At 41.8% G+C, this 23,504-nt stretch overlaps 1 protein-coding gene and 13 non-coding genes across 15 annotated transcripts; 12 read left to right on the top strand and 2 right to left on the bottom strand.

Annotated features, from left to right (window-relative positions):
- Positions 1–1,115: 1,115 nt before the first annotated feature.
- Positions 1,116–23,448, bottom strand: mgst3b (microsomal glutathione S-transferase 3b). Of its 2 annotated transcripts, XM_088278788.1 has the most exons (5): positions 23,213–23,448; positions 22,947–23,069; positions 22,672–22,744; positions 21,887–21,972; positions 21,181–21,780 (listed from the first exon to the last, which is right to left on the bottom strand). In XM_088278788.1, exons 1-4 carry the CDS (start codon positions 23,336–23,338, stop codon positions 21,917–21,919), a joined length of 378 nt encoding a protein of 125 aa, XP_088134914.1. In that variant the 5' UTR covers positions 23,339–23,448; the 3' UTR covers positions 21,181–21,780; positions 21,887–21,916. The 2 variants fall into 2 exon arrangements, with proteins under 2 accessions (XP_088175386.1, XP_088134914.1); XM_088319260.1 differs by lacking the exons at positions 21,181–21,780; positions 21,887–21,972 and adding an exon at positions 1,116–1,462 and having other exon boundaries at positions 23,213–23,446.
- trnar-ucg (transfer RNA arginine (anticodon UCG)) lies at positions 7,069–7,141 on the top strand. The gene has a single exon. It is a non-coding gene; the product is annotated as a tRNA-Arg (tRNA).
- Positions 7,824–7,896, top strand: trnar-ucg (transfer RNA arginine (anticodon UCG)). Its single transcript has one exon. It is a non-coding gene; the product is annotated as a tRNA-Arg (tRNA).
- Positions 8,919–8,991, top strand: trnar-ucg (transfer RNA arginine (anticodon UCG)). The gene has a single exon. It is a non-coding gene; the product is annotated as a tRNA-Arg (tRNA).
- On the top strand, positions 11,637–11,709 carry trnar-ucg (transfer RNA arginine (anticodon UCG)). The gene has a single exon. It is a non-coding gene; the product is annotated as a tRNA-Arg (tRNA).
- Positions 12,608–12,680, top strand: trnar-ucg (transfer RNA arginine (anticodon UCG)). Its single transcript has one exon. It is a non-coding gene; the product is annotated as a tRNA-Arg (tRNA).
- trnar-ucg (transfer RNA arginine (anticodon UCG)) lies at positions 12,985–13,057 on the top strand. The gene has a single exon. It is a non-coding gene; the product is annotated as a tRNA-Arg (tRNA).
- trnar-ucg (transfer RNA arginine (anticodon UCG)) lies at positions 13,749–13,821 on the top strand. The gene has a single exon. It is a non-coding gene; the product is annotated as a tRNA-Arg (tRNA).
- On the top strand, positions 14,729–14,801 carry trnar-ucg (transfer RNA arginine (anticodon UCG)). Its single transcript has one exon. It is a non-coding gene; the product is annotated as a tRNA-Arg (tRNA).
- Positions 15,104–15,176, top strand: trnar-ucg (transfer RNA arginine (anticodon UCG)). Its single transcript has one exon. It is a non-coding gene; the product is annotated as a tRNA-Arg (tRNA).
- Positions 15,864–15,936, top strand: trnar-ucg (transfer RNA arginine (anticodon UCG)). Its single transcript has one exon. It is a non-coding gene; the product is annotated as a tRNA-Arg (tRNA).
- trnar-ucg (transfer RNA arginine (anticodon UCG)) lies at positions 16,752–16,824 on the top strand. Its single transcript has one exon. It is a non-coding gene; the product is annotated as a tRNA-Arg (tRNA).
- trnar-ucg (transfer RNA arginine (anticodon UCG)) lies at positions 17,132–17,204 on the top strand. The gene has a single exon. It is a non-coding gene; the product is annotated as a tRNA-Arg (tRNA).
- On the bottom strand, positions 19,885–19,957 carry trnam-cau (transfer RNA methionine (anticodon CAU)). Its single transcript has one exon. It is a non-coding gene; the product is annotated as a tRNA-Met (tRNA).
- Positions 23,449–23,504: the final 56 nt, after the last annotated feature.

The raw sequence follows: 23,504 nt of genomic DNA, 5'->3' as shown, positions 1-23,504 counted from the left end.
TATGCAATCGACCTTCACCCCCTTCGCGAGCTCAGAGTCAATTTCAAACGATGTGATTGGCACAGCTGATCTATTACCTTATCAAACTGTATACAATATTATGGTCACTATTTACTCACATAATCCCCAAAAGTTAACTTTGTTTAGCATTTATTTTATAGTCTAATTGGAAAAGTTAGAAGTCGTACACTAATGTCCATAAATAGGAGGTTGGTGAATTGTTCCAGGAAACATTTGTGAGCGCTCAAGCGTCAAATGAACTGGCTATGACCTTTGCTCTCTTAGCCCAGTTTCACAACCATTAGAATTTAGATTAGATAACTTTCGACCCACAATTGGGAAATTTTCAAGCCAATAAATCCTCATTTGCATTATACACACACATACACATATTAAGGCTGCTACTTCAAAAATAATTTATTCTATAATTTATATCTTGCAAAGCCAAATTCAAACACTGTACCATATTAGCTTTACATCTTTAGCCCATCATCTCAGAAAAAAATCACCCTGCTCAAGTTATCACTGGGCCTTGCAAACCAACACTGCTGGATTGTGGCGTTTGTGGGTAGAACTAAATCAAGCTTTGAGAATTGTTTCTAAGGAGAACACTGTAAGGATGACACATAGATTGAATTCAAGGATCAAAGAGCAAGGATCAGCAATTTTACATTAATTAGTTAAAAAAAACGTAATCACCAAAGCCAGGCAGAAGCTAGTAGCCGACCGGAGGTTAGCGGTAGTTTTCCAGCTAGCTCCATCATTGCAGCGACATTGACCCTACCGCCATGTCCTGCTTCTTTGAGCCGTCTTCCTCGCCAGCGCAGCCACATTGGATGATTATGGTGCATTCAGCTATGCCCACCTATGAATAGCATTGTGCACGTGGACTGGAGGCCCAAAGCCCTTTTTGTGCCACAATGATCCTTTTGCATGAATTCAAACTGATTTAAAGGTTGTAAAACAGAACATAATGTATTGGAACACTTTTTCATGATATTGTTCATGTTCGTGAGAGTAGGACAATGTCCGAAAATAAACGCAAACTTTCAGGTTGCAATCGATTCAATGCCCCGAGAACACAATTAACTAGACAAATGAGCATACTCACAAGCAACAAAGCAACCATTTTTTATTGTTAGTTGAAATCCAGGTAAGAATCTTGGATTAAATTTAGAGCAATTGTTGTCAGACATAAACAAAAATTGCATATTGATTGAAATGCAATTTCAACAACAGGTGTAGTTTAATTAATGATGTCTACTAATATCATGGTGATACATGTCAAAACATGCCACGGTATATTTGAAAACATTTCACATTGGAAAAGATGGGCACCATGTTTATTTTGGGCTACGACCTTAAAAAATTCGAAGCAACTGCAAGGCTACCCATATGGACAGACCGATGACTCCGAAGTAGCCGATGTAGCCATAGGCACCGTGCATTCTCTTAGCAGGATCTGAAATGAAACACACAGAAGTTTACATTTAAAATTGAGATTTTTTGTAATTACAGCTGATTTATATCTTAACAAAACTTTACTTATTCAAACAATTAATACTTGAAGGTAGGAAGGGAATTCAGTATGCACCTAAAATTTGATGTCATATTTCCGTTTGCATTCTCAACCTTAACTCTTTCCATCACGATGTAAAGTTCAGTATTTAGGCAGTTTTGGAATGTAAATACAGGTGGGTGCCAAAAAAAAAATCAAAATATTGAGGGAAAGTCCATTTATTTCACTAATTTGTTTCGAAGAGTGACTCTTGTGTATTAGTTCACCACACACAAAGTGAAATATTTGTTGGGCCTCCTTTTGCAATAACTACAGATTTATGGCGGCATGACATGGTGGCTGTCCGCCTTTGGCACAGTTCAGGTGTAATTGTAGCCCAAGATGCTGGCCTTCAGATCATCTGCATTCTGGAGTTTCTGTTCCCTCTTCTTCCTCTTGACCAGTGGGACAATTAATTTCAAAAGGGCAACATGACAAGCGAACGTTTGCCAAAGGCCAAACCAACATACCATCAGGATGGATGTGGATCACAGGTAAATGTGGGTTGTCTAGTCACATGGGTGCACTATTTGATTCCCATTCTGTCTTTTTTTTTTTACAAAGCATATTGTCTTGGTTCAATTAATTGCTCCATGTGTACTAGGGTGGGCCGAAAGACCGATACAACGAATATCCGTTCGTAAACGCGAGCAATACGAGTGTGTCGGTAGCACTCCTGTATCGGAACAAAATATGCCAGGAGCCAGTAGATGCATTGATTGTAGATCTGTTGACCTGCTATTGCGAGGCTAGAAATCGGTTGCCGCTTTACCCTGTTTTCATATTTAAAATAACGCAAGAGTTCACGTAATGACCCTCGCGGAGTATCCACGTCCGTGGCAGTCCCGTAGAAGAAGCTCACTCACTAACCGTAGTTTTAGAAAACGGACAACAGTGAGGAACAATGGTACTCTGTAGCAGGAGGGGAAGTAAAGCCAAGAATTACATGTCTTTGTGTACACTTTGTTAAAGCCAATTTTAACTGCAGAGGTTAGGGAAAAGACAGACCAGCCCCATATGAGAATTGAACTCACAAACTTCAGATTATGATACTGACACGCTGCCTAGTGCGCTAACGAGTACAGCTGCAATGAAAGCTGACCGATGTTTTTTTAATTTATTTATTATAAACATGTAAACTCGTCCAATCAAGATATTTAAACGTCCTTGCTCCCAGTTTTCCGACCTTGCAGCTATTTTTTCCATCTCAGTCCTGGCCAGGAAGGAAGGTCGGCTGTCCCAAAGACCGCAGTGATATTGTTGTCCCACAGTGTTCTTGTAAATAATATTTGTTCTTGAAAAATGTACTTTATTTCTGTAATACAGTGGACCCCGCTATTTGTGGGAGATAGGGACTGGACCTTAAATATCGAAAATTGACGTTTGATTGGATCACAACCTTAAAACTATAAGACTGACGCGCAGCCAACTAAATTAAGAGGCCATATGGAAAACAACAGCAACTTAATGCTACAACAGTTTGGTCTTCTCAAATAGACACTGCTACAACCAAGTATGTTCACTCAAAATACATAGATAAAAACAGCTGCCTAAATGCATGGTTATAAGTTATGGAAAAGTTGACTTTTTTGGAGTTACATACCAAAGATGAGATTTTAAGACAATACTTTTCATGGGCGCACATGTGACTGTGTGGCCTAATGGATAAGGCTATCTGACTTCGGATAAGGAGCTTGCAGGTGCGAGTCCCTTCGCAGTTGTTTAAGTTTTAGGGTGACATCACTTACATTTTGGTATCCTTGCAAAGTACAGTGACATGGTTAAAGACTGTGTTAAATTGGATGTTGACAGAGGATCTAATGTAGTTTAGTATGAAATGAAGATGCTCTCTGGAGAAGGGCTTGACAACGGACGGTTGCTTGCCCCATGTGAGGATTGAGCTGATTACCTGCACCCTATGACTGTCACAAAAGCGATTCTTTAACACAGGTAAGGAATGGTGAAGGCATGAGTTTGATCAAAAACATGTCTAAGTTATGAAGTGGGATCGCTTACAGAGCAGAATGTACGGAACAGAACAGATCCTTGTGCTATATTTGTAAGCTAATGAATGAGAAAAGAAGCGGCTGAAAAAGGGCTTGAGAAAAGACAGCTGCCTGCCTCATGTGAGAATCGAACTGATGACCGTCAAACTATGACACAAGCTATGTTTTAACACAGGTAAAGAGTGAAGGCATGCGTTGATCAAAAAGCTGCCTGAACGCACGTCCAGCTGTAAAAGTGTTGCCTATGACGGCCTGCAAAAACAACCAAAGCACACATTTTCCAAGAATACTGGCCAATTTAAAGCAGCTGTTCACACTCAAACCATCCTTAGTTTGAGAAAACGACCAGCAGTAAATGGGAAAGGGTACTGATGTACTAGGTGGGGAAGAAATACCAAGAATTACATGTTTGTGTACACTTTGTTAAAGTCAATTTGAACTGAAGAGGTTTGGGAAGAAGAGCCATGCCCTGTATGAGGATCGAACTCACGACCTTCAGATAACGAGACTGACGCGCTACCTACTGAGTAATCAAGGGCATTCGGAGCAAACAGGACCAGTGACAGTCTTTTCTGCATAAATATACATACGTAAACCAGTCAAAATCCATAGATAAAAACAGCTGCCTGAACGCATTTTGATAATGTTTAGAAAACTCGACCCGAAGATGAGATTTTCAGAGAATACTTGGCATCTTACGGTGTTCTCATGTGGCCTAATGAATAAGGTGTCTGATTTCAGATCAGAAGATTGGGGATTCAAGTCCCTTCCTGGTTGCTTAACACTTTAGGTTTTCATCACTACGTACGATTGGTTCTTAACCTTAAAATTATGAGACTGACTCGCTACCTACTAAATGAATGAGCTCAGATAGCAAACAACAGCAACTTAACGCTACAACATTTTGGGCTTCTCAAATAGACACTGCTACAACCAAGTATGTTCACTCAAAATTCATGGGTTAATAACTGATACCTGAACGCATGTTGAAAAGGTATGGAAAAGTAGACTTTTTGGTTATAACAAAGATGATATTTTCAGACAAAACTTGTCCATTTCTCAATTTCAGTGTGACTGTGTGGCCTAATGGTGAAGGTATCTGACTTCTGATCAGAAGATTGCGCGTTTGAATCCCTTCGCACTTGTCTAAAGCTTTAGGGCGACATCACAGACATTTTGGTATCCTTGCAAGGTACAGTGACATGGTAAAAGGCTGTGTTAAATTGGATGTTGACAGAGGATCTGATGTCGTTTAGTATGAAATGATGCTGCTCTCTGAAAAAGGGCTTGACAAAATACAGAGCTGATTACCCTGATACTATGACTGCCACACATGTGATGTTTTAGCACAGGTAACGAGTGGTGAAGTTTGATAAAAAAAAAAAACTGCCAGAACGCATGGCAAGTTGTCCAAGTGTTGCCTGTGTAAGGCTTCAAAAATCACCAAAGAACTAATTTTCTGAGAACACTGGCCAATTTAAATGAGCTTTTCACAGTCTCGCTAACCTTACTTCTAGAAAATGTCCAGCACTAAATGAATCATGGTACACTTTGTTCAAGCCAATTTTAACTCAAGAGGTTAGGGAAAAGGACAGCCATGTCCTGTATGAGGACTGAACTCACAACGTACAGATGTAAAAAAGACTGGCTATCTACTGCGCTAACGAGGTCGCCTAAAAGCAACGTAGCCAGTTACACACTTTTTCAATAAATATGCATACGCCTGCATGATTTGGGTATACCAAAGATGAGATTTTAAGACTTGTCTACTTCTCTTACAGCAGCGTGACAGTGTAGCCTAATAGGTAAGGCGTCGCACTTGGGATCAGAAGATTGAGGATTCAAGTCCTTGAATGGTCGCTAAAAACTTTTCAGGGTCGTACGCTGGACTTTGGCATACAACACTGACCTGGTCACATGCTGTCTTCGATTGGATGCGAAAGGATCGGATGAAGTATTTACATGTATTGCACAATTGAGTGGTGTGCAGACTAATACTACATTCAGACCAAACATGAGGAAACGTTGTTTGGCCGTGATACATAATTGATCCATTGCCTATGTAGGGCAGTGCGATGACACATTGTGATGTGGGTTCCATGCACCGAAAAGCTGCACAATTGCTCAAAATTGCAAATCTGTCACAAATAACTCGCAAAAGCCAGTCACCTTTGGGATTGCTTTACAGAGCACAAAGTACGAAACAGAACAGATCCCTGTGCTATATTTGTAAGTTAATGAATGTGAAATGAAGCGGCTGAAAAAGGGCTTGACAAGACAGCTGCCTGCCCCATGTGAGGATTGAACTCATGACCGTCAAACTATGACTGATGAAGTTCTGTTTTAACACTGAAGGCACGCGTTCGATCAAAAACCTGCCTGAATGCACGTCCAGCTGGAAAAGTGTTGCCTGTGACAGGCTGCAAAAACTACCAAAGCACACATTTACCAAGTACACTGGCCAATTTAAACCAGCTTTTCACACTAACACTAACCTTATTTTTAGAAAATGCCTAGAAGGAAATGAGAAATGGTACTGGTGTAGTAGGTGGGGAAGTAAAGCCAAGAATTACACTTTGTACACTTTGTTAAAGTCAATTTGCACTGAAGAGGTTTGGCAACAAGACAGCCGTGCCCCGAATGAGGGTTGAAGTCAAGACCTTCAGAATATGAGACTGATGTGCTACCTACTGCGCTAACGAGGCCATTTGAAAGGAAAGGGACCAGTGACAGTCTTTTCTTCATAAATATGCATACGTAAACCAGTCCACTCAAAAGATACTAGAACTTCCTAACTCCCAGTTCTCCAACCCTGCAGCTTCTTTTTCATCTGAGTCCCGGACAGAAAAGGAAGCTGGATGTCTTGTACGTATTTATGTACGTTGTCCCACAGTGTTCTCGTGAATAACTTTTGTGCTTGAAAAATGTACTTCATTCCCAAACAACAAATTATCTGTTGCTGCTTTATGCTACATCTCAGACAGAATACGAGGTGAGCGTTCCTGGCCGTGCCATTCAATTTATCGTCAATATAGGTCAGTGGGGATGACGCAATGCGATGTGGGGGTCCATTCACCAAAAACAGCACATTCCCTCTGTTAGAAATATAGAAAATATGTCACAAATAAGTGGCGGAAGCCAGTCAGCGTTTGGATTGTTTTGCAGCGCACAAAGTATAAAACAATCTTGCCCTTTAAATGTAAGGAAACAAACATGAAATGAGGCTGCTCTCTGAAAAAGGGCTTGACAAAAGACAGCTGCTTTCCCTGTGTGAGGGTTGAACTCATGACTTTCAGATTATGAGACTGTCACAAAAGCTACGTTTTAACAAAGGTAACAAATGACAGCAAATGCAGCAACATTTTGGGCTCCTAATACAACCAAGTATGTCCACTCAAAATCCATAGTTAAAAACAGCTGCCTGAACGCGTTTCCATAATTTTTGGAAAACTCAACTTTTTGGGGTTTTAAGACAATACTTGGCCTCCTATGATGTGTGCGTGTGACCGTGTGGCCTAATGGATAAGGCGTCTGACTTCGGATCAGAAGATTGAGGGTTCGAGTCCCTTCATGGTTGCTGCAAACTCTGGGCTGCTCACTGGGAGACTTTGTCCGATTTGCATACATACGTGACCTGGTTGAATGCTGTTTCAGATTGGATAAGAAAGGTTCGGATGAAGTATTGGCATGGTTTCCAAAATGACAAATTGGTATGTTGACCTAGACTACATTCAGGCCAAACATTAGGTAAGTGTTTCTGAACGTGCCATTCAGTTTATAGTCAATGTAGGGTGCGGTGGCGATTTGTGTTGCGGGGTTCATACACTGAAAAGCTACACATTTGCTCAAATTTGAAGATCTGTCACAAATAACTTGTGGAAGCCACTCAGCTTTGGGCTTGTTCTGCAGAGCACAAAGCACAGGTCTTTGTCTTTAATTGTAAGGTAACAAATGTGAAATGAAGCTGCTCTCTGAACAAGGGCTTGACAAAAGACAGCTGTGTTCCCCATGTGAGGATTGAACTCTTGACTTTCAGATTATGAGATTGTCACACAAGATGCGTTTTAACAAAGGTAACAAATGAAGGCAAACGCGACAAGTTTGGGCTTCTCATAAAAACGAGTATGTCCACTCAAAATCCATACATAAACACAGCTCACTGAATGCATGGTTATAAGTTATGCAAAACTTGATTTTTTGGGGTTGTACCAAAAATGAGATTTTGAGAAAATCCTTGTCCTTTTCTCAGCGTCTCTTGTGACTGTGTGGCCTAATGGATAAGGTGTCTGACTTCGGATCAGAAGATTGAGGGTTCGAGTCCCTTCATGGTCGCTTAAACCTTGAGTATGACATCAGTTCTGTTTTGGTATCCTTGCATAGTACTGTGACAAGGTTTAATGACTGTGTTAAATTGGATGATGACAAAGGATCTGATGTAGTATAGTATGAAATGAAGCAGCTCTCTGAGAAAGACCTTGCCCCTTGTGATGATTGAGCTGATTGATACTATGACTGCCACACATGTGGTGTTTTAGCACAGGTAACCGGTGGTGAAGGCATGAGTTTGATCAAAAACCTGCCTGAACGCATGGCAAGTAGCCAAAGTGTTGCCTGTGTAGGGCTGCAAAAATCACCAAAGAACCCTTTTTTCGAGAACACTGGCCAATTTAAATGAGCTTTTCACAGTCTCACTAACCTAAAATGCCCAGCAATAAATGGGTAAGGGTACTGATGTAGTAGGTGGGGAAGTAAAGCCAAGAATTACGTGCGTTTGTGTACACTTTGTTAGAACCAATTTTAACTGAAGAGGTTAGGGAAAAGTACAGCCTTGCCCCGTATAATAATAATATTGCCTTTATTAGTCCCACAATGGGGAAATTCGAGATTCGAACCCAGGCCTCCTGGGGAGACTAGGTCCTGAACGCGGCGCCTTAGACCACACGGCCATCCTGGTATGAGAATCAAACTCACAAACTTCAGATTATGAGACGGACTTGGTATTGTTGTCCCACAGTGTTCTTTTGAATAACTTTTGTTCTTGAAAAATGTACTTTATACCCAGACAACAAACTGTTGTTGACTGATACTACATCTCAGACAGTTGCTTGCGGCGTGTGAGGATTAATCTCATGACTTTCAGATTATGAGCCGGTCACACAAGATACGTTTTAACAAAGGTGTAACAAGGCAAACGCAACAACAGTTTGGGTCTCTCATAAAACTAAGTTTGTCCACTCAAAATCCATAGATAAAAACAGCTGCCTGAACACATTTCGATAATGTATGGAAAACTCGTCTTTTTTTGGGGTTGCATACCAAAGATGAGATTTTCAGACAATAAGGTGTACTCATGTGACCATGTGGCCTAATGGATAAGGCGTCTGACTTCGGATCAGAAGATTGAGGGTTCAAGTCCCTTCATGGTTGCGTAACCCTTTAGATTTACATCTGTACAAAATTGAAAACTATGAGACTGAAAACTATGAGACTGATGCGCTCCCGACTAAATACATGCGGCCATATGTAAACCCACAGCAACTCAATGCTGCAACAGTTTGGGTTTCTTAAATAGTCCCTGCCCCACACAATTATGTTCACGCTAAATACATAGGTTAAAAACTGCTGCCCAAACGCATCTTGACAAGGTATGGAGTTGTTTTTGGGTCCATCACAAAGACGAGAGTTTAAGACAACACTTGTCTATTTCAGGTGTTTAAACGTGACCGTGTGGCCTAATGGATAAGGCGTCTGACTTCGGATCAGAAGATTGAGGTTTTGAGTCCCTTCATGGTTGCTGAAATCTATAGGCTGTTATCTGCAGGACTTCAGGTTTCCTGCATACAAGCGTGACCTGGTTGAATGTTGTCTTAGATTGGATGAGAAAGGCTCCGATGAAGTATTACCATGGAAGACTGTCTCACAAGCTGTGTTTTAACAGGAACCGAATGAAGGCATGAGTTTTATTGAAAACCTGCCTGAACACACAGCAAGTTGTCCAAGTGGTTGCCAGTCACAGTCTGCAAATCCGACCGCAGACCACATTTTCACTTAAAATTTGAGCATGATTGGAGACGCAACCTTAAAACTATGAGACAGACGAATTAATAAGTCCACGTAGGTCAAATAAAAGCACCTTAATTCTACAACAGTTTGGGCTTCTCATACAACCAAGTATGTTCACTCAAATTTCAGAGATAAAAGCAGCTGCCTGAACGCATGTTAATCCACCCATCCATTATCTGTACCGCTTCTCCTCACAAGGGTCAAGGGGGGTGCTGGAGCCTATCCCAGTAATCTTCAGGCATTCGGCGGGGGACACCCTGAACTGATCGCCAGCCAATCGCAGGGCACACATAGACAAACAACCATCCGTGCTCACACTCATACCTAGGGGCAATTTAGAGTGTTCAATCAACCAGCCATGCATGTTTTTGGAATGTGGGAGGAAACCGGAGTACCCAGAGGAAACCCACGCAGGCACGGGGAGAACATGCAAACTCCACACAGTAAGGCCGGAGCCAGAATCGAAGCCACGACCGCTGCACTGTGAGGCTAACCATCCAGCCACCGTGCATGTTAATAATGTACGGCTTTTTGGGGAATTCCAAAGATGGGATTTTCAGACAATACTTGGCCTTTTGTTGTGTTACCATGTGACTGCGTGACCTATTGGATAAGGCGTCTGACTTTGGATCGGAAGATTGAGGGTTCAAATCCCTCCATGGTCACTTAAAAACGTTGGGCGACATCAGCTTCGGTTTGGGACTCTGGCAAATTATAGTGACCTGTTTAAGAGCTATTTTTAATTGGATGACGAAGGAACATCTGATGTAGAATTAGATGTATTTTTGCTTGCCCCATGTGATGATCGAGCATACTACCCATAGACTATGAATGTAACACAAGCTTTGCTCTAACGAGTGGTGAAGGCACGAGTTTGATCAAAAACCTTCCTGAACGCACGTCAAGCTGTCAAAGTGTTGCCTGTGACGGGAAAACATTTTCCGAGAACACTGGCCAATTTAAATGAGCTTTTCATACTCTCACTAATTTTAGAAAATGCCAAGCAGTAAATGAATCACGGTACTGGTGTTGTAGATGGGGAAGTAAAGCCAAGAATTACCAGTGTTTGCGCATTTTTTGTTATAACCAATTTTGACTGAAGCGATTTGGGAAATGGACAGCCATGGCCTGTATGAGGGTTGAACTCATGACCTACAGAATATGAGACTGAAGCGCTACCTAGTGCGCTAACGAGGCCATTTGAAAGGACAGGGACCAGTGACAGTCTTTTCTGCATAAATATGCATACGTAAACCAGTCCACTCAAAAGATACTAGAACTTCCTAACTCCCAGTTCTCCAACCCTGCAGCTTCTTTTCATTTGAGTCCCGGACAGAAAAGGAAGCTGGATGTCTTGTACGTATTTATGTACGTTGTCCCACAGTGTTCTCGTGAATAACTTTTGTGCTTGAAAAATGTACTTCATTCCCAAACAACAAATTATCTGTTGCTGCCTTATGCTACATCTCAGACAGAATACGAGGTGAGCGTTCCTGGCCGTGCCATTCAATTTATCGTCAATATAGGTAAGTGGGAATGACGCAATGCGATGTGGGGGTCCATTCACCAAAAACTGCACATTCCCTCTATTAGAAATATAGAAAATATGTCACAAATAAGTGGCGGAAGCCAGTCAGCGTTTGGATTGTTTTGCAGCGCACAAAGTATAAAACAATCTTGCCCTTTAAATGTAAGGAAACAAACGTGAAATGAGGCTGCTCTCTGAAAAAGGGCTTGACAAAAGACAGCTGCTTTCCCTGTGTGAGGGTTGAACTCATGACTTTCAGATTATGAGACTGTCACAAAAGCTACATTTTAACAAAAGTAACAAATGACGGCAAATGCAGCAACATTTTGGGCTCCTAATACAACCAAGTATGTCCACTCAAAATCCATAGTTAAAAACAGCTGCCTGAACGCGTTTCCATAATTTTTGGAAAACTCAACTTTTTGGGGTTGCATACCACAGGTTTTAAGACAATACTTGGCCTCCTATGATGTGTGCGTGTGACCGTGTGGCCTAATGGATAAGGCGTCTGACTTCGGATCAGAAGATTGAGGGTTCGAGTCCCTTCATGGTCGCTAAAAGCTTGAGTATGACATCAGTTCCGTTTTGGTATCCTTGCATAGTACAGTGACAAGGTTAACGACTGTGTTAAATTGGATGATGACAAAGGATCTGATGTAGTATAGTATGAAATGAAGCAACTCTCTGAGAAAGACCTTGCCCCTTGTGATGATTGAGCTGATTGATACTATGACTGCCACACATGTGGTGTTTTAGCACAGGTAACCGGTGGTGAAGGCATGAGTTTGATCAAAAACCTGCCTGAACGCATGGCAAGTAGCCAAAGTGTTGCCTGTGTAGGGCTTCAAAAATCACCAAAGAACCCTTTTTTCGAGAACATTGGCCAATTTAAATGAGCTTTTCACAGTCTCACTAACCTAAAATGCCCAGCAATAAATGGGTAAGGGTACTGATGTAGTAGGTGGGGAAGTAAAGCCAAGAATTACGTGCGTTTGTGTACACTTTGTTATAACCAATTTTAACTGAAGAGGTTAGGGAAAAGTACAGCCATGCCCCGTATGAGAATCAAACTCACAAATTTATGAGACGGACTTGGTATTGTTGTCCCACAGTGTTCTTTTGAATAACTTTTGTTCTTGAAAAATGTACTTTATACCCAGACAACAAACTGTTGTTGACTGATACTACATCTCAGACAGTAATTTGCGGCGTGTGAGGATTAATCTCATGACTTTCAGATTATGAGCTGGTCACACAAGATACGTTTTAACAAAGGTGTAACAAGGCAAACGCTACAACAGTTTGGGTCTCTCATAAAACTAAGTTTGTCCACTCAAAATCCATAAATAAAAACAGCTGCCTGAACACATTTCGATAATGTATGGAAAACTCGGCCATTTTTGGGGTTGCATACCAAAAATGAGATTTTCAGACAATAAGGTGTGCTCATGTGACCATGTGGCCTAATGGATAAGGCGTCTGACTTCGGATCAGAAGATTGAGGGTTCGAGTCCCTTCATGGTTGAGTAAGCCTTTAGGTTTATATCTGTACAAAATTGACGTTTGATTGGATCACAACCTGAAAACCATGAGACTGACGCGCGCCGATTAAATACGTGCGGCCATATGTAAACCAACAGTAACTCAATGCTACAACAGTTTGGGTTTCTTAAATAGTCCCCCCCCCAGACAATTATGTTCACGCTAAATACATAGGTTAAAAACTGCTGCCCAAACGCATCTTGACAAGGTATGGAAAAGTTGCGTTTTTGGGTAGAACAAAGATGAGAGTTTCAGACAACACTTGTCCATTTCAGGAACTTAACCGTGACCGTGTGGCCTAATGGATAAGGCGTCTGACTTCGGATCAGAAGATTGCGGGTTCGAGTCCCTTCATGGTCGCTGCAAACTCTGGGCTGGACACTGGGAGACTTTGGCCCGTTTGCATACATCCGTGACCTGTTTAGACGCTGTTTCAGATTGGATGAGAAAGGGGGGGATGTAGTATTGGCATGGTTTCCAAAATTACACATTGGTTACCTAGACTGCATTCAGGCCAAACATTCAATAAGTGTTTCTGAGCGTGACATTCAGTTTATAGTCAATGTAGGGTGCGGATGACGCTTTGTGTTGCGGGGTTCATACACTGAAAAGCTACACATTTGCTCAAATTTGAAGATCTGTCACAAATAACTTGTGGAGGCCTCTCAGCTTTGGGCTCGTTCTGCAGAGCACAAAGCACAGAAGGTCTTTGTCCTTTAATTGTAAGGTAACGAACGTGAAATGAAGCTGCTCTCTGAACAAGGAAGGGCTTGACAAAAGACAGCTGTGTTCCTCCCCATGTGAGGATTGAACTCTTGACTTTCAGATTATGAGATTGTCACACAACATGCGTTTTAACAAAGGTAACAAATGAAGGCAAACGCGACAACAGTTTGGGCTTCTCATAAAAACGAGTATGTCCACTCAAAATACATACATAAACACAGCTCACTGAATGCATGGTTATAAGTTATGCAAAACTTGATTTTTTGGGGTTATACCAAAGATGAGATTTTGAGAAAATACTTGTCCTTATCTCAGATTCTCTTGTGACTGTGTGGCCTAATGGATAAGGCGTCTGACTTCGGATCAGAAGATTGAGGGTTCGAGTCCCTTCATGGTCGCTTAAAGCTTGAGTATGACATCAGTTCCATTTTGGTATCCTTGCATAGTACAGTGACAAGGTTAACGACTGTGTTAAATTGGATGATGACAAAGGATCTGATGTAGTATAGTATGAAATGAAGCAGCTCTCTGAGAAAGACCTTGCCCCTTGTGATGATTGAGCTGATTGATACTATGACTGCCACACATGTGGTGTTTTAGCACAGGTAACCGGTGGTGAAGGCATGAGTTTGATCAAAAACCTGCCTGAACGCATGGCAAGTAGCCAAAGTGTTGCCTGTGTAGGGCTTCAAAAATCACCAAAGAACCCTTTTTTCGAGAACATTGGCCAATTTAAATGAGCTTTTCACAGTCTCACTAACCTAACTTATAGAAAATGCCCAGCAGTAAATGGGTAAGGGTACTGATGTAGTAGGTGGGGAAGTAAAGCCAAGAATTACGTGCGTTTGTGTACACTTTGTTATAACCAATTTTAACTGAAGAGGTTAGGTTAAAGTACAGTCTTGCCCCGTATGAGAATCAAACTCACAAACTTATGAGACGGACTTGGTATTGTTGTCCCCCAGTGTTCTTTTGAATAACTTTTGTTCTTGAAAAATTTACTTTATACCCAGACAACAAACTGTTGTTGACTGATCCTACATCTCAGACAGTAACTTGCGGCGTGTGAGGATGAATCTCATGACTTTCAGATTATGAGCTGGTCACACAAGATACGTTTTAACAAAGGTGTAACAAGGCAAACGCTACAACAGTTTGGGTCTCTCATAAAACTAAGTTTGTCCACTCAAAATCCATAAATAAAAACAGCTGCATGAACACATTTCGATAATGTATGGAAAACTCGGCTATTTTTGGGGTTGCATACCAAAGATGAGATTTTCAGACAATAAGGTGTGCTCATGTGACCATGTGGCCTAATGGATAAGGCGTCTGACTTCGGATCAGAAGATTGAGGGTTCGAGTCCCTTCATGGTTGAGTAAGCCTTTAGGTTTATATCTGTACAAAACTGACGTTTGATTGGATCACAACCTGAAAACCATGAGACTGACGCGCGCCGATTAAATACGTGCGGCCATATGTAAACCAACAGTAACTCAATGCTACAACGGTTTGGGTTTCTTAAATAGTCCGCCCCAGACAATTATGTTCACGCTAAATACATAGGTTAAAAACTGCTGCCCAAACGCATCTTGACAAGGTATGGAAAAGTTGCGTTTTTGGGTAGAACAAAGACGAGAGTTTCAGACAACACTTGTCCATTTCAGGAACTTAACCGTGACCGTGTGGCCTAATGGATAAGGCGTCTGACTTCGGATCAGAAGATTGAGGGTTCGAGTCCCTTCATGGTCGCTGCAAACTCTGGGCTGTGCACTGGGAGACTTTGGCCCGTTTGCATACATCCGTGACCTGTTTAGACGCTGTTTCAGATTGGATGAGAAAGGGGGGGATGAAATATTGGCATGGTTTCCAAAATTACACATTGGTTACCTAGACTGCATTCAGGCCAAGCATTCAATAAGTGTTTCTGAGCGTGACATTCAGTTTATAGTCAATGTAGGGTGCGGATGACGCTTTGTGTTGCGGGGTTCATACACTGAAAAGCTACACATTTGCTCAAATTTGAAGATCTGTCACAAATAACTTGTGGAGGCCACTCAGCTTTGGGCTTTTTCTGCAGAGCACAAAGCACAGAAGGTCTTTGTCCTTTAATTGTAAGGTAACGAACGTGAAATGAAGCTGCTCTCTGAACAAGGGCTTGACAAAAGACAGCTGTGTTCCTCCCCATGTGAGGATTGAACTCTTGACTTTCAGATTATGAGATTGTCACACAAGATGCGTTTTAACAAAGGTAACAAATGAAGGCAAACGCGACAACAGTTTGGGCTTCTCATAAAAACGAGTATGTCCACTCAAAATACATACATAAACACAGCTCACTGAATGCATGGTTATAAGTTATGCAAAACTTGATTTTTTGGGGTTATACCAAAGATGAGATTTTGAGAAAATACTTGTCCTTATCTCAGATTCTCTTGTGACTGTGTGGCCTAATGGATAAGGCGTCTGACTTCGGATCAGAAGATTGAGGGTTCGAGTCCCTTCATGGTCGCTTAAAGCTTGAGTATGACATCAGTTCCATTTTGGTATCCTTGCATAGTACAGTGACAAGGTTAACGACTGTGTAAAATTGGATGATGACAAAGGATCTGATGTAGTATAGTATGAAATGAAGCAGCTCTCTAAGAAAGACCTTGCCCCTTGTGATGATTGAGCTGATTGATACTATGACTGCCACACATGTGGTGTTTTAGCACAGGTAACCGGTGGTGAAGGCATGAGTTTGATCAAAAACCTGCCTGAACGCATGGCAAGTAGCCAAAGTGTTGCCTGTGTAGGGCTTCAAAAATCACCAAAGAACCCTTTTTTCGAGAACATTGGCCAATTTAAATGAGCTTTTCACAGTCTCACTAACCTAACTTATAGAAAATGCCCAGCAGTAAATGGGTAAGGGTACTGATGTAGTAGGTGGGGAAGTAAAGCCAAGAATTACGTGCGTTTGTGTACACTTTGTTATAACCAATTTTAACTGAAGAGGTTAGGGAAAAGTACAGCCTTGCCCCGTATGTGAATCAAACTCACAAACTTATGAGACGGACTTGGTATTGTTGTCCCACAGTGTTCTTTTGAATAACTTTTGTTCTTGAAAAATGTACTTTATACCCAGACAACAAACTGTTGTTGACTGATACTACATCTCACACAATTGCTTGCGGTGTGTGAGGATTAATCTCATGACTTTCAGATTATGAGCCGGTCACACAAGATACGTTTTAACAAAGGTGTAACAAGGCAAACGCGACAAGTTTGGTTTTTTGGGGTTGCATACCAAAGATGAGATTTTCAGACAATAAGGTGTGCTCATGTGACCATGTGGCCTAATGGATAAGGCGTCTGACTTCGGATCAGAAGATTGAGGGTTCGAGTCCCTTCATGGTTGAGTAACCCTTTAGGTTTATATCTGTACAAAATTGACGTTTGTTTGGATCGCAACCTGAAAACCATGAGACTGACGCACTCCCGACCAAATACATGCGGCCATATGTAAACCCACAGCAACTCAATGCTACAACAGTTTGGGTTTCTTCAATAGTCCCTACCCCACACAATTATGTTCACGCTAAATACATAGGTTAAAAACTGCTGCCCAAACGCATCTTGACAAGGTATGGAAAAGTTTAGTTTTTCGGTACATAACAAAGACGAGAGTTTCAGACAACACTTGTCCATTTCAGGAATTTAAGCGTGACCGTGTGGCCTAATGGATAAGGCGTCTGACTTCGGATCAGGCGATTGAGGGTTCGAGTCCCTTCATGGTTGCTGAAATCTATGGGCTGTTATCTGCGAGACTTCAGTTTTCTTGCATACAACCGTGACCTGGTTGGATGTTGTCTTAGATTGGATGAGAAAGGCTCAGATGAAGTATTAGCATGGATGACTGTCTCACAAGCTGTGTTTTAACAGGAACCGAATGAAGGCATGAGTTTTATTGAAAACCTCCCTGAACACACAGCAAGTTGTCCAAGTGGTTGCCAGTCTCTGTCTGCAAATACGATCGCAGACCACATTTTCACTTAAAATTTGAGCATGATTGGAGACTCAACCTTAAAACTATGAGACAGACGAATTAATAAGTCCATATGTCAAATAAAAGAAACTTAATTCTACAACTTAATTCTACAACAGTTTGGGCTTCTCATTCAACCAAGTATGTTCACTCAAATTTCAGAGATAAAAGCAGCTGCCTGAATGCATGTTAATCCATCCATCCATTATCTGTACCGCTTCTCCTCACAAGGGTCAAGGAGCCTATCCCAGTAATCTTCAGGCATTCGGCGGGGGACACCCTGAACTGGTCGCCAGCCAATCGCAGGGCACACATAGACAAACAACCATCCGTGCTCACACTCATACCTAGGGGCAATTTAGAGTGTTCAATCAACCAGCCATGCATGTTTTTGGAATGTGGGAGGAAACCGAAGTACCCAGAGGAAACCCACGCAGGCACGGGGAGAACATGCAAACTCCACACAGTAAGGCCGGAGCCAGAATCGAAGCCACGACCGCTGCACTGTGAGGCTAACCATCCAGTCACCGTGCATGTTAATAATGTACGGCTTTTTGGGGCATTCCAAAGATGGGATTTTTAGACAATACTTGGCCTTTTGTTGTGTTACCATGTGACTGTGTGACCTATTGGATAAGGCGTCTGACTTCGGATCAGAAGATTGAGGGTTCAAATCTCTTCATGGTCGCTTAAAAACGTTGGGTGACATCAGCTTCGCTTTGGGACTCTGGCAAAGTACAGTGACCTGGTTAAGATCTATGTTTAATTGGATGATGACAGAACATCTGATGTCGTATTACATGTGTTTTTGCTTGCCCCATGTGATGATCGAGCACATTACCTGTGCAAAAGAGGCCACTGTAAAGCAAGGCAACCAGTGACACACTTTTTCAATAAATGTGCATGCGCTTGTAAACTGGTCAACTCACAAGATCCTCAAGCTTCCTTGCTCCCAGTTCTCCAACCCTGTAGCTACTTTTTCATCTCAGTTGCAGCCAGTATAGGAAGCCGGCTTTCTTCTATGTCTTTTGGCCCCAAAGACCGTAATGAAATTGTTGTCCCAGATAATCAGAATCAGAATCAGAATCAGAAATCCCTTTATTGTCATTGTACTCAAGTGTGCAACGAGATTAGAGCGCTCCCCCCTCCAGTGCAATACAACAATAATTCAGATAAATATATAAATTAGATAAATAAGAGAATGGTTAGTGCAATGGAAAATAATACTTTTGTTCTTGAAAAATGTACTTTATTCCTGAAATACAGTGGACACCCGCTATTTGTGGGAAATAGGGACCGGACCGCAAATATCGAAAATTGACGTATAATTGGATCACAACCTTAAAACTACGAGACTGACGCGCTACCTACTAAATGAATGAGCTCAGATCGCAAACAACAGCAACTTAACGCTAAAACAGCTTGCGCTTCTCAAATAGTCCCTGCCACAGACAATAATGTTCACTCAAAATACATAGGTTAAAAACTTCTGCCTGAACGCATGTTGACAAGGTATGGAGTTTACTTTTTGGGTATAGCAAAGATGAGATCTTCAGACTTGTCCATTTCTCATACCGCAGTGTGACTGTGTGGCCTAATGGATAAGGTGTCTGACTTTGGATCAGAAGATTGAGAGTTCGTGTCCCTTCATGGTCGCTAAACACATCAGCGAGTCGTCTGCTAGGCTTTCTACTATTTGCAAACATCACTGACCTGGTCAAATGCTGTCTTAGATCGGATGAAGTATTTGCATGGATTCCAGAAATGTGTCATGTGTAGACTTAGACTACATTCAGACCAAACATGATGAAAATGTTTCTGTCCATGCTGTTCAATTCATAGTCAATGCAGGGCGGTGTGGATGACGCATTTGGATGTGGGGTCCATGCACAGAAAATCTACACATTCGATAAAAATTGAAAAGCTGTCACAAATAACTCGTGGAAATCTTCTGTTGGTTTGCTTCACAAAGTACAAAAGAGAACAGATCCCTGTACTATAATTGTAAGGTAACAAATGTGAAATGAAACTGTTCTCTGAAAATGGGCTTGACAAAAGACAGCTGCTTGCCCCAAGTGAGGATCGAACTCATGACCTTCAAACTATGACTATGACACTAGCTCTGTTTTAACACAGGTAAGGACTGAAGGCATGCGTTGATCAAAAAGCTGCCTGAACGTACGTCCAGCTGGAAAAGTGTTGCCTATGACGGGCTGCAAAAACTACCAAAGCACACATTTTCCAAGAACACTGGCCAATTAAAACCATCTTTTCACACTCACACCATCCTTAGTTTGAAAAAAAAAAACAGCCAGCAGAAAATGAGGTATGATACTGATGTAGCAGAAGGGGAATTAAAGCCAAGAATTAGGTGTCTTTGTGTACACTTTTTTAAAGACAATTTTAACAAAAGAGGTTTGGGAAAAAGAGCCATGCCCCGTATGAGGATCGAACTCACGACCTTCAGATTATGAGACTGACGCGCTACCTACTGCGCTAACGAAGCAACATAGCAGGTTATCAACGTGTGAGGCTTTTTTTTTTAATAAAAAAAGCAAACAGCCTTAAACCACTTGTTCATGAACATTGCTCTTTATTCCCGTAATACAGATTATGAGGCTGAAGTGCTCCCTACTACAGTAAGCAGGGAAAATAAAGTCCTAGTCGGGTCCTGAGAGACTGACTGGTTAGACGATGGCTACGGGGCTTCGATTCCGGCCTCGGCCTTCCTGTGTGGAGTTTGCATGTTCTCCCTGTGCCTGCGTGGGTTTCCTCTGGGTACTCCGGTTTCCTCCCACATTCCAAAAACATGCATGGCTGGTTGATTGGACACTCTAAATTGCCCCTAGGTATAAGTGTGAGAGCGGATGGTTGTTCCTCTTTGTGTGCCCTGGGATGGGCTGGCAACCAGTTCAGGGTGTACCTCGCCCATTGCCCGAAGATAGCTGGGATAGGCTCTAGCACCCTCCGCGACCCTTGTGAGGGGATGTGGTACAGATAATGGATGGATGAATAGAGGACCTGGGACTATTAAGCAACAGACCAGTACTTTTTCAAGTGCACGTGGATTTCTTCTAATGTAACCCATGTCACACGGACTTCTGTATGAGAAGGTTCGAGTTGAACTAACACCAGCCTCGGTTCACTCTGACTGAAGCCCCCCCAGATTTCTGAATCGCTGTTGTTGCGGTCATCCCTGTCACTTGTGCACCTCTTCTGACCACATTTTCCCCTTCCTCTTAACAAGCCATTATTGTACTTTATTACAGCATCAAGCTACTTTTGCATTTTTTTTTAACTCTTCTCCTCAGTGATTTTCTGCACAACCTTCAAGCCAGCAGTCCTCCCCATGATTCTAAAGCTGACTAAGCCAGAATGAGACCATTTAAAGGTTTAGAAAACCTCAGCAAGGAGTTAATTATCTGCCAAGTTGGGTACACAGGGAGCCTACAAGTTGAACTATGTGTTTTTCTGGATAATCATCAACATTTACACAACTAAAGGCTAGCCTTCCTCTTGTCCTCATTTTCTGTATATAACCCGCGTCCTCCGGGTCAAAATGACACATCACTAACCCCTAATATAAGTATCATAGTTTAATTTTAAACACCAAATTTCATATTGCTCTTGAACAAACAACTTGTCCTTTACCACATTAATAAATACCTGAGTTTAGCCTCGTCGCTTGTATTTCTTTAGCTTAGGAAAAGTAAGAAAAGTGCAAAAAGGTGATTTGAAAGCATTTTTATTCATACCAATGACAAATGTTTTTCTTCTTTTTTTTGCTCCAGTGAACAATTTAAGACAACGTAAAATACAAAAATGTGAAAAACAAAAAGCCATTCAAGTTTCAACAGCACAGAGAATGTTTTACAGTCAATCCTTTGACGGCAGAAGTGACATTTCTCCCTTTTACTTGCCCGAGCTGGGGAAGTAGCGATGGTAGCTGGATCCTCAAGTTTATCAGAATCTCCTGCATTCTGAATCTCTTTCACTGCGGCTAAGTTTTCTCTGCGGGGGACATCCTTCCTTCTTTTACAGAGTTACAAGTGCCTTTCCTAGCTACTGCAAGGACACCCTTCTCTTGTTTGGCTTACGAGACATCCAGGTTGGGCTGCTGGTGAGGAAATCGTCACGTCACATTATGACCCCCTCAGTCCCTCTGGCACATAAAACTGAATTTGCATCCCTGGTTTCTTCTTAGGACATCCACTGAACAGCTTCCCGGTATATACTTGCATTTTCCAAGCATAGCTTGATTTGGCAACACAAGCCATGACTTGAGTCCATATCTGGCTGGCTTACTGGACATGTACTGCCAACAACGACCTTTGGACAAAAGACATCAACATCAGTGATTAATATCAGTGCCACAAAAAGTCACAAGAACGCAATAGTGAAAATCACTTATGTTACAAATATGAAAATAGATTACCTTTCAATAGAAGCAGTTGCTCATCCATTGTTACGTCAGGCCCTGGATTGTAGAGGGATGGCAGCCGCTTCGCCCACTTGTCCCCTCTTGAAATCCACAAAAAAGCTCTGCAGTCTGCCAGAACGCCACCTACCTTGCGTTGTTTAAGTCTCCTACTGTCTTGTTCACATTTACGACTACTTGATCTCAGACTTATTCAAAGGCACAGCCAGAAGGCTGTGAGAATACCTGATTTATATTGTTTACAGTCTTAAGTCTCCTACTGTCTTGTTCACATTTACGACTACTTGATCTCAGACTTATTCAAAGGCACAGCCAGAAGGCTGTGAGAATACCTGATTTATATTGTTTACGGTCTGCTACTGATTGATTAGAGACACAACAGAAACATTGTAAAACTCTGGGGTGTGTGAATAACTCTGTGACCTTGATTTCAACTCTATTTGCCTCGTGGGTCATTTTGACCCGAAGACAACCTTTATACTTTTTTTGAACAGCTTTCATGGAAATGCGAATAAAAGCCGCATTTCACTTTTTCTATAGTTGGTGGCAATCTAGGAAAGGAGGGGGGACATTTTGACCGGAGGACAAGAGGAGGGCTAGTTTAAATATTTCATTTTTTTGTGTTGTGAACAACTAACACTTTTTGAAGCAAATTATTGAAACTGAATTTTCCTTGATATTCAAATTTTTGGCACCCTCTTAAATAACAGTAGTCGTGGATATCCTTAGGAATCAAATGTGTGTGTTTCATCCTTATTTAATAGAACAAACGTCAATCTTACCTCCAGTATAATAGCCCCAGGCATAGGAAAGCCGACTGGTCACCCAAATGGCGCCTAGCACTGACGCTGTTAACTGAGGACAGAGAATCAACAAAAAGATCACGAAAATCCTGATCATTAAAAATGTGCATCGTCATTGTGACAGTGCTCATGGCACCCGAGTTATCGTTATAATCATGCCAGAGAGCAAAGATAACGTCTGCCCTTTCCACACCGCTGACGTTGGAAGAAACCATTGTGACGAATATCTTGAATGATTAAAAAATAAAACATACCGGATAGACGAGTGCTGCGATGGTCTGGAAAAGAAGCCACTGAGGATACACCTCAAGTGTGTTCTGATGGGCTCTCTGGATACAGTTGAACACTTGCTCCTTGTCACTGTACATTGTTGGATACTGTACAATAAATGGCAGTATAAATGATTTTATTGGAAAATAAACACACAGATTCTTCAAAAACAACACGCAACAAATGCAAATTATATCGCTACTCGAACGGCTAATCAATACACAGCCCACTTAAACGAAAACACTACTACCTTAACGCCATACTTCTTCCTGGCTGCTCCAACTTTTACAGCTAGATAAGCCAGCATGATCCAACTGTAAAGATAAACGAATATGACATATCCAAAATTGGAAGGCAAAGCAGTCAAAATATCCATCTCTCAACAGTTGTTGAGTTCGTTTCCACTTCCCAGGTCGTACAGAGGCGATCAGAGAAAAAGGGGGGAGTTAGCGGAACTTGTCTCGCGCTCGCGCAGTTATTTAAGTCGGTTATGTAAATATTCGCGAGATCTGCCATAACCTTGCCTTATCGCGAGATTTCCT

The sequence above is a fragment of the Idiotropiscis lumnitzeri genome, chromosome 1 (genome assembly GCF_059441095.1).
Source record: "Idiotropiscis lumnitzeri isolate Australia: NSW breed Sydney's pygmy pipehorse chromosome 1, RoL_Ilum_1.0, whole genome shotgun sequence".
Lineage (NCBI taxonomy): Eukaryota > Metazoa > Chordata > Actinopteri > Syngnathiformes > Syngnathidae > Idiotropiscis > Idiotropiscis lumnitzeri.
This window is presented reverse-complemented; position numbering and strand designations above follow the sequence as displayed.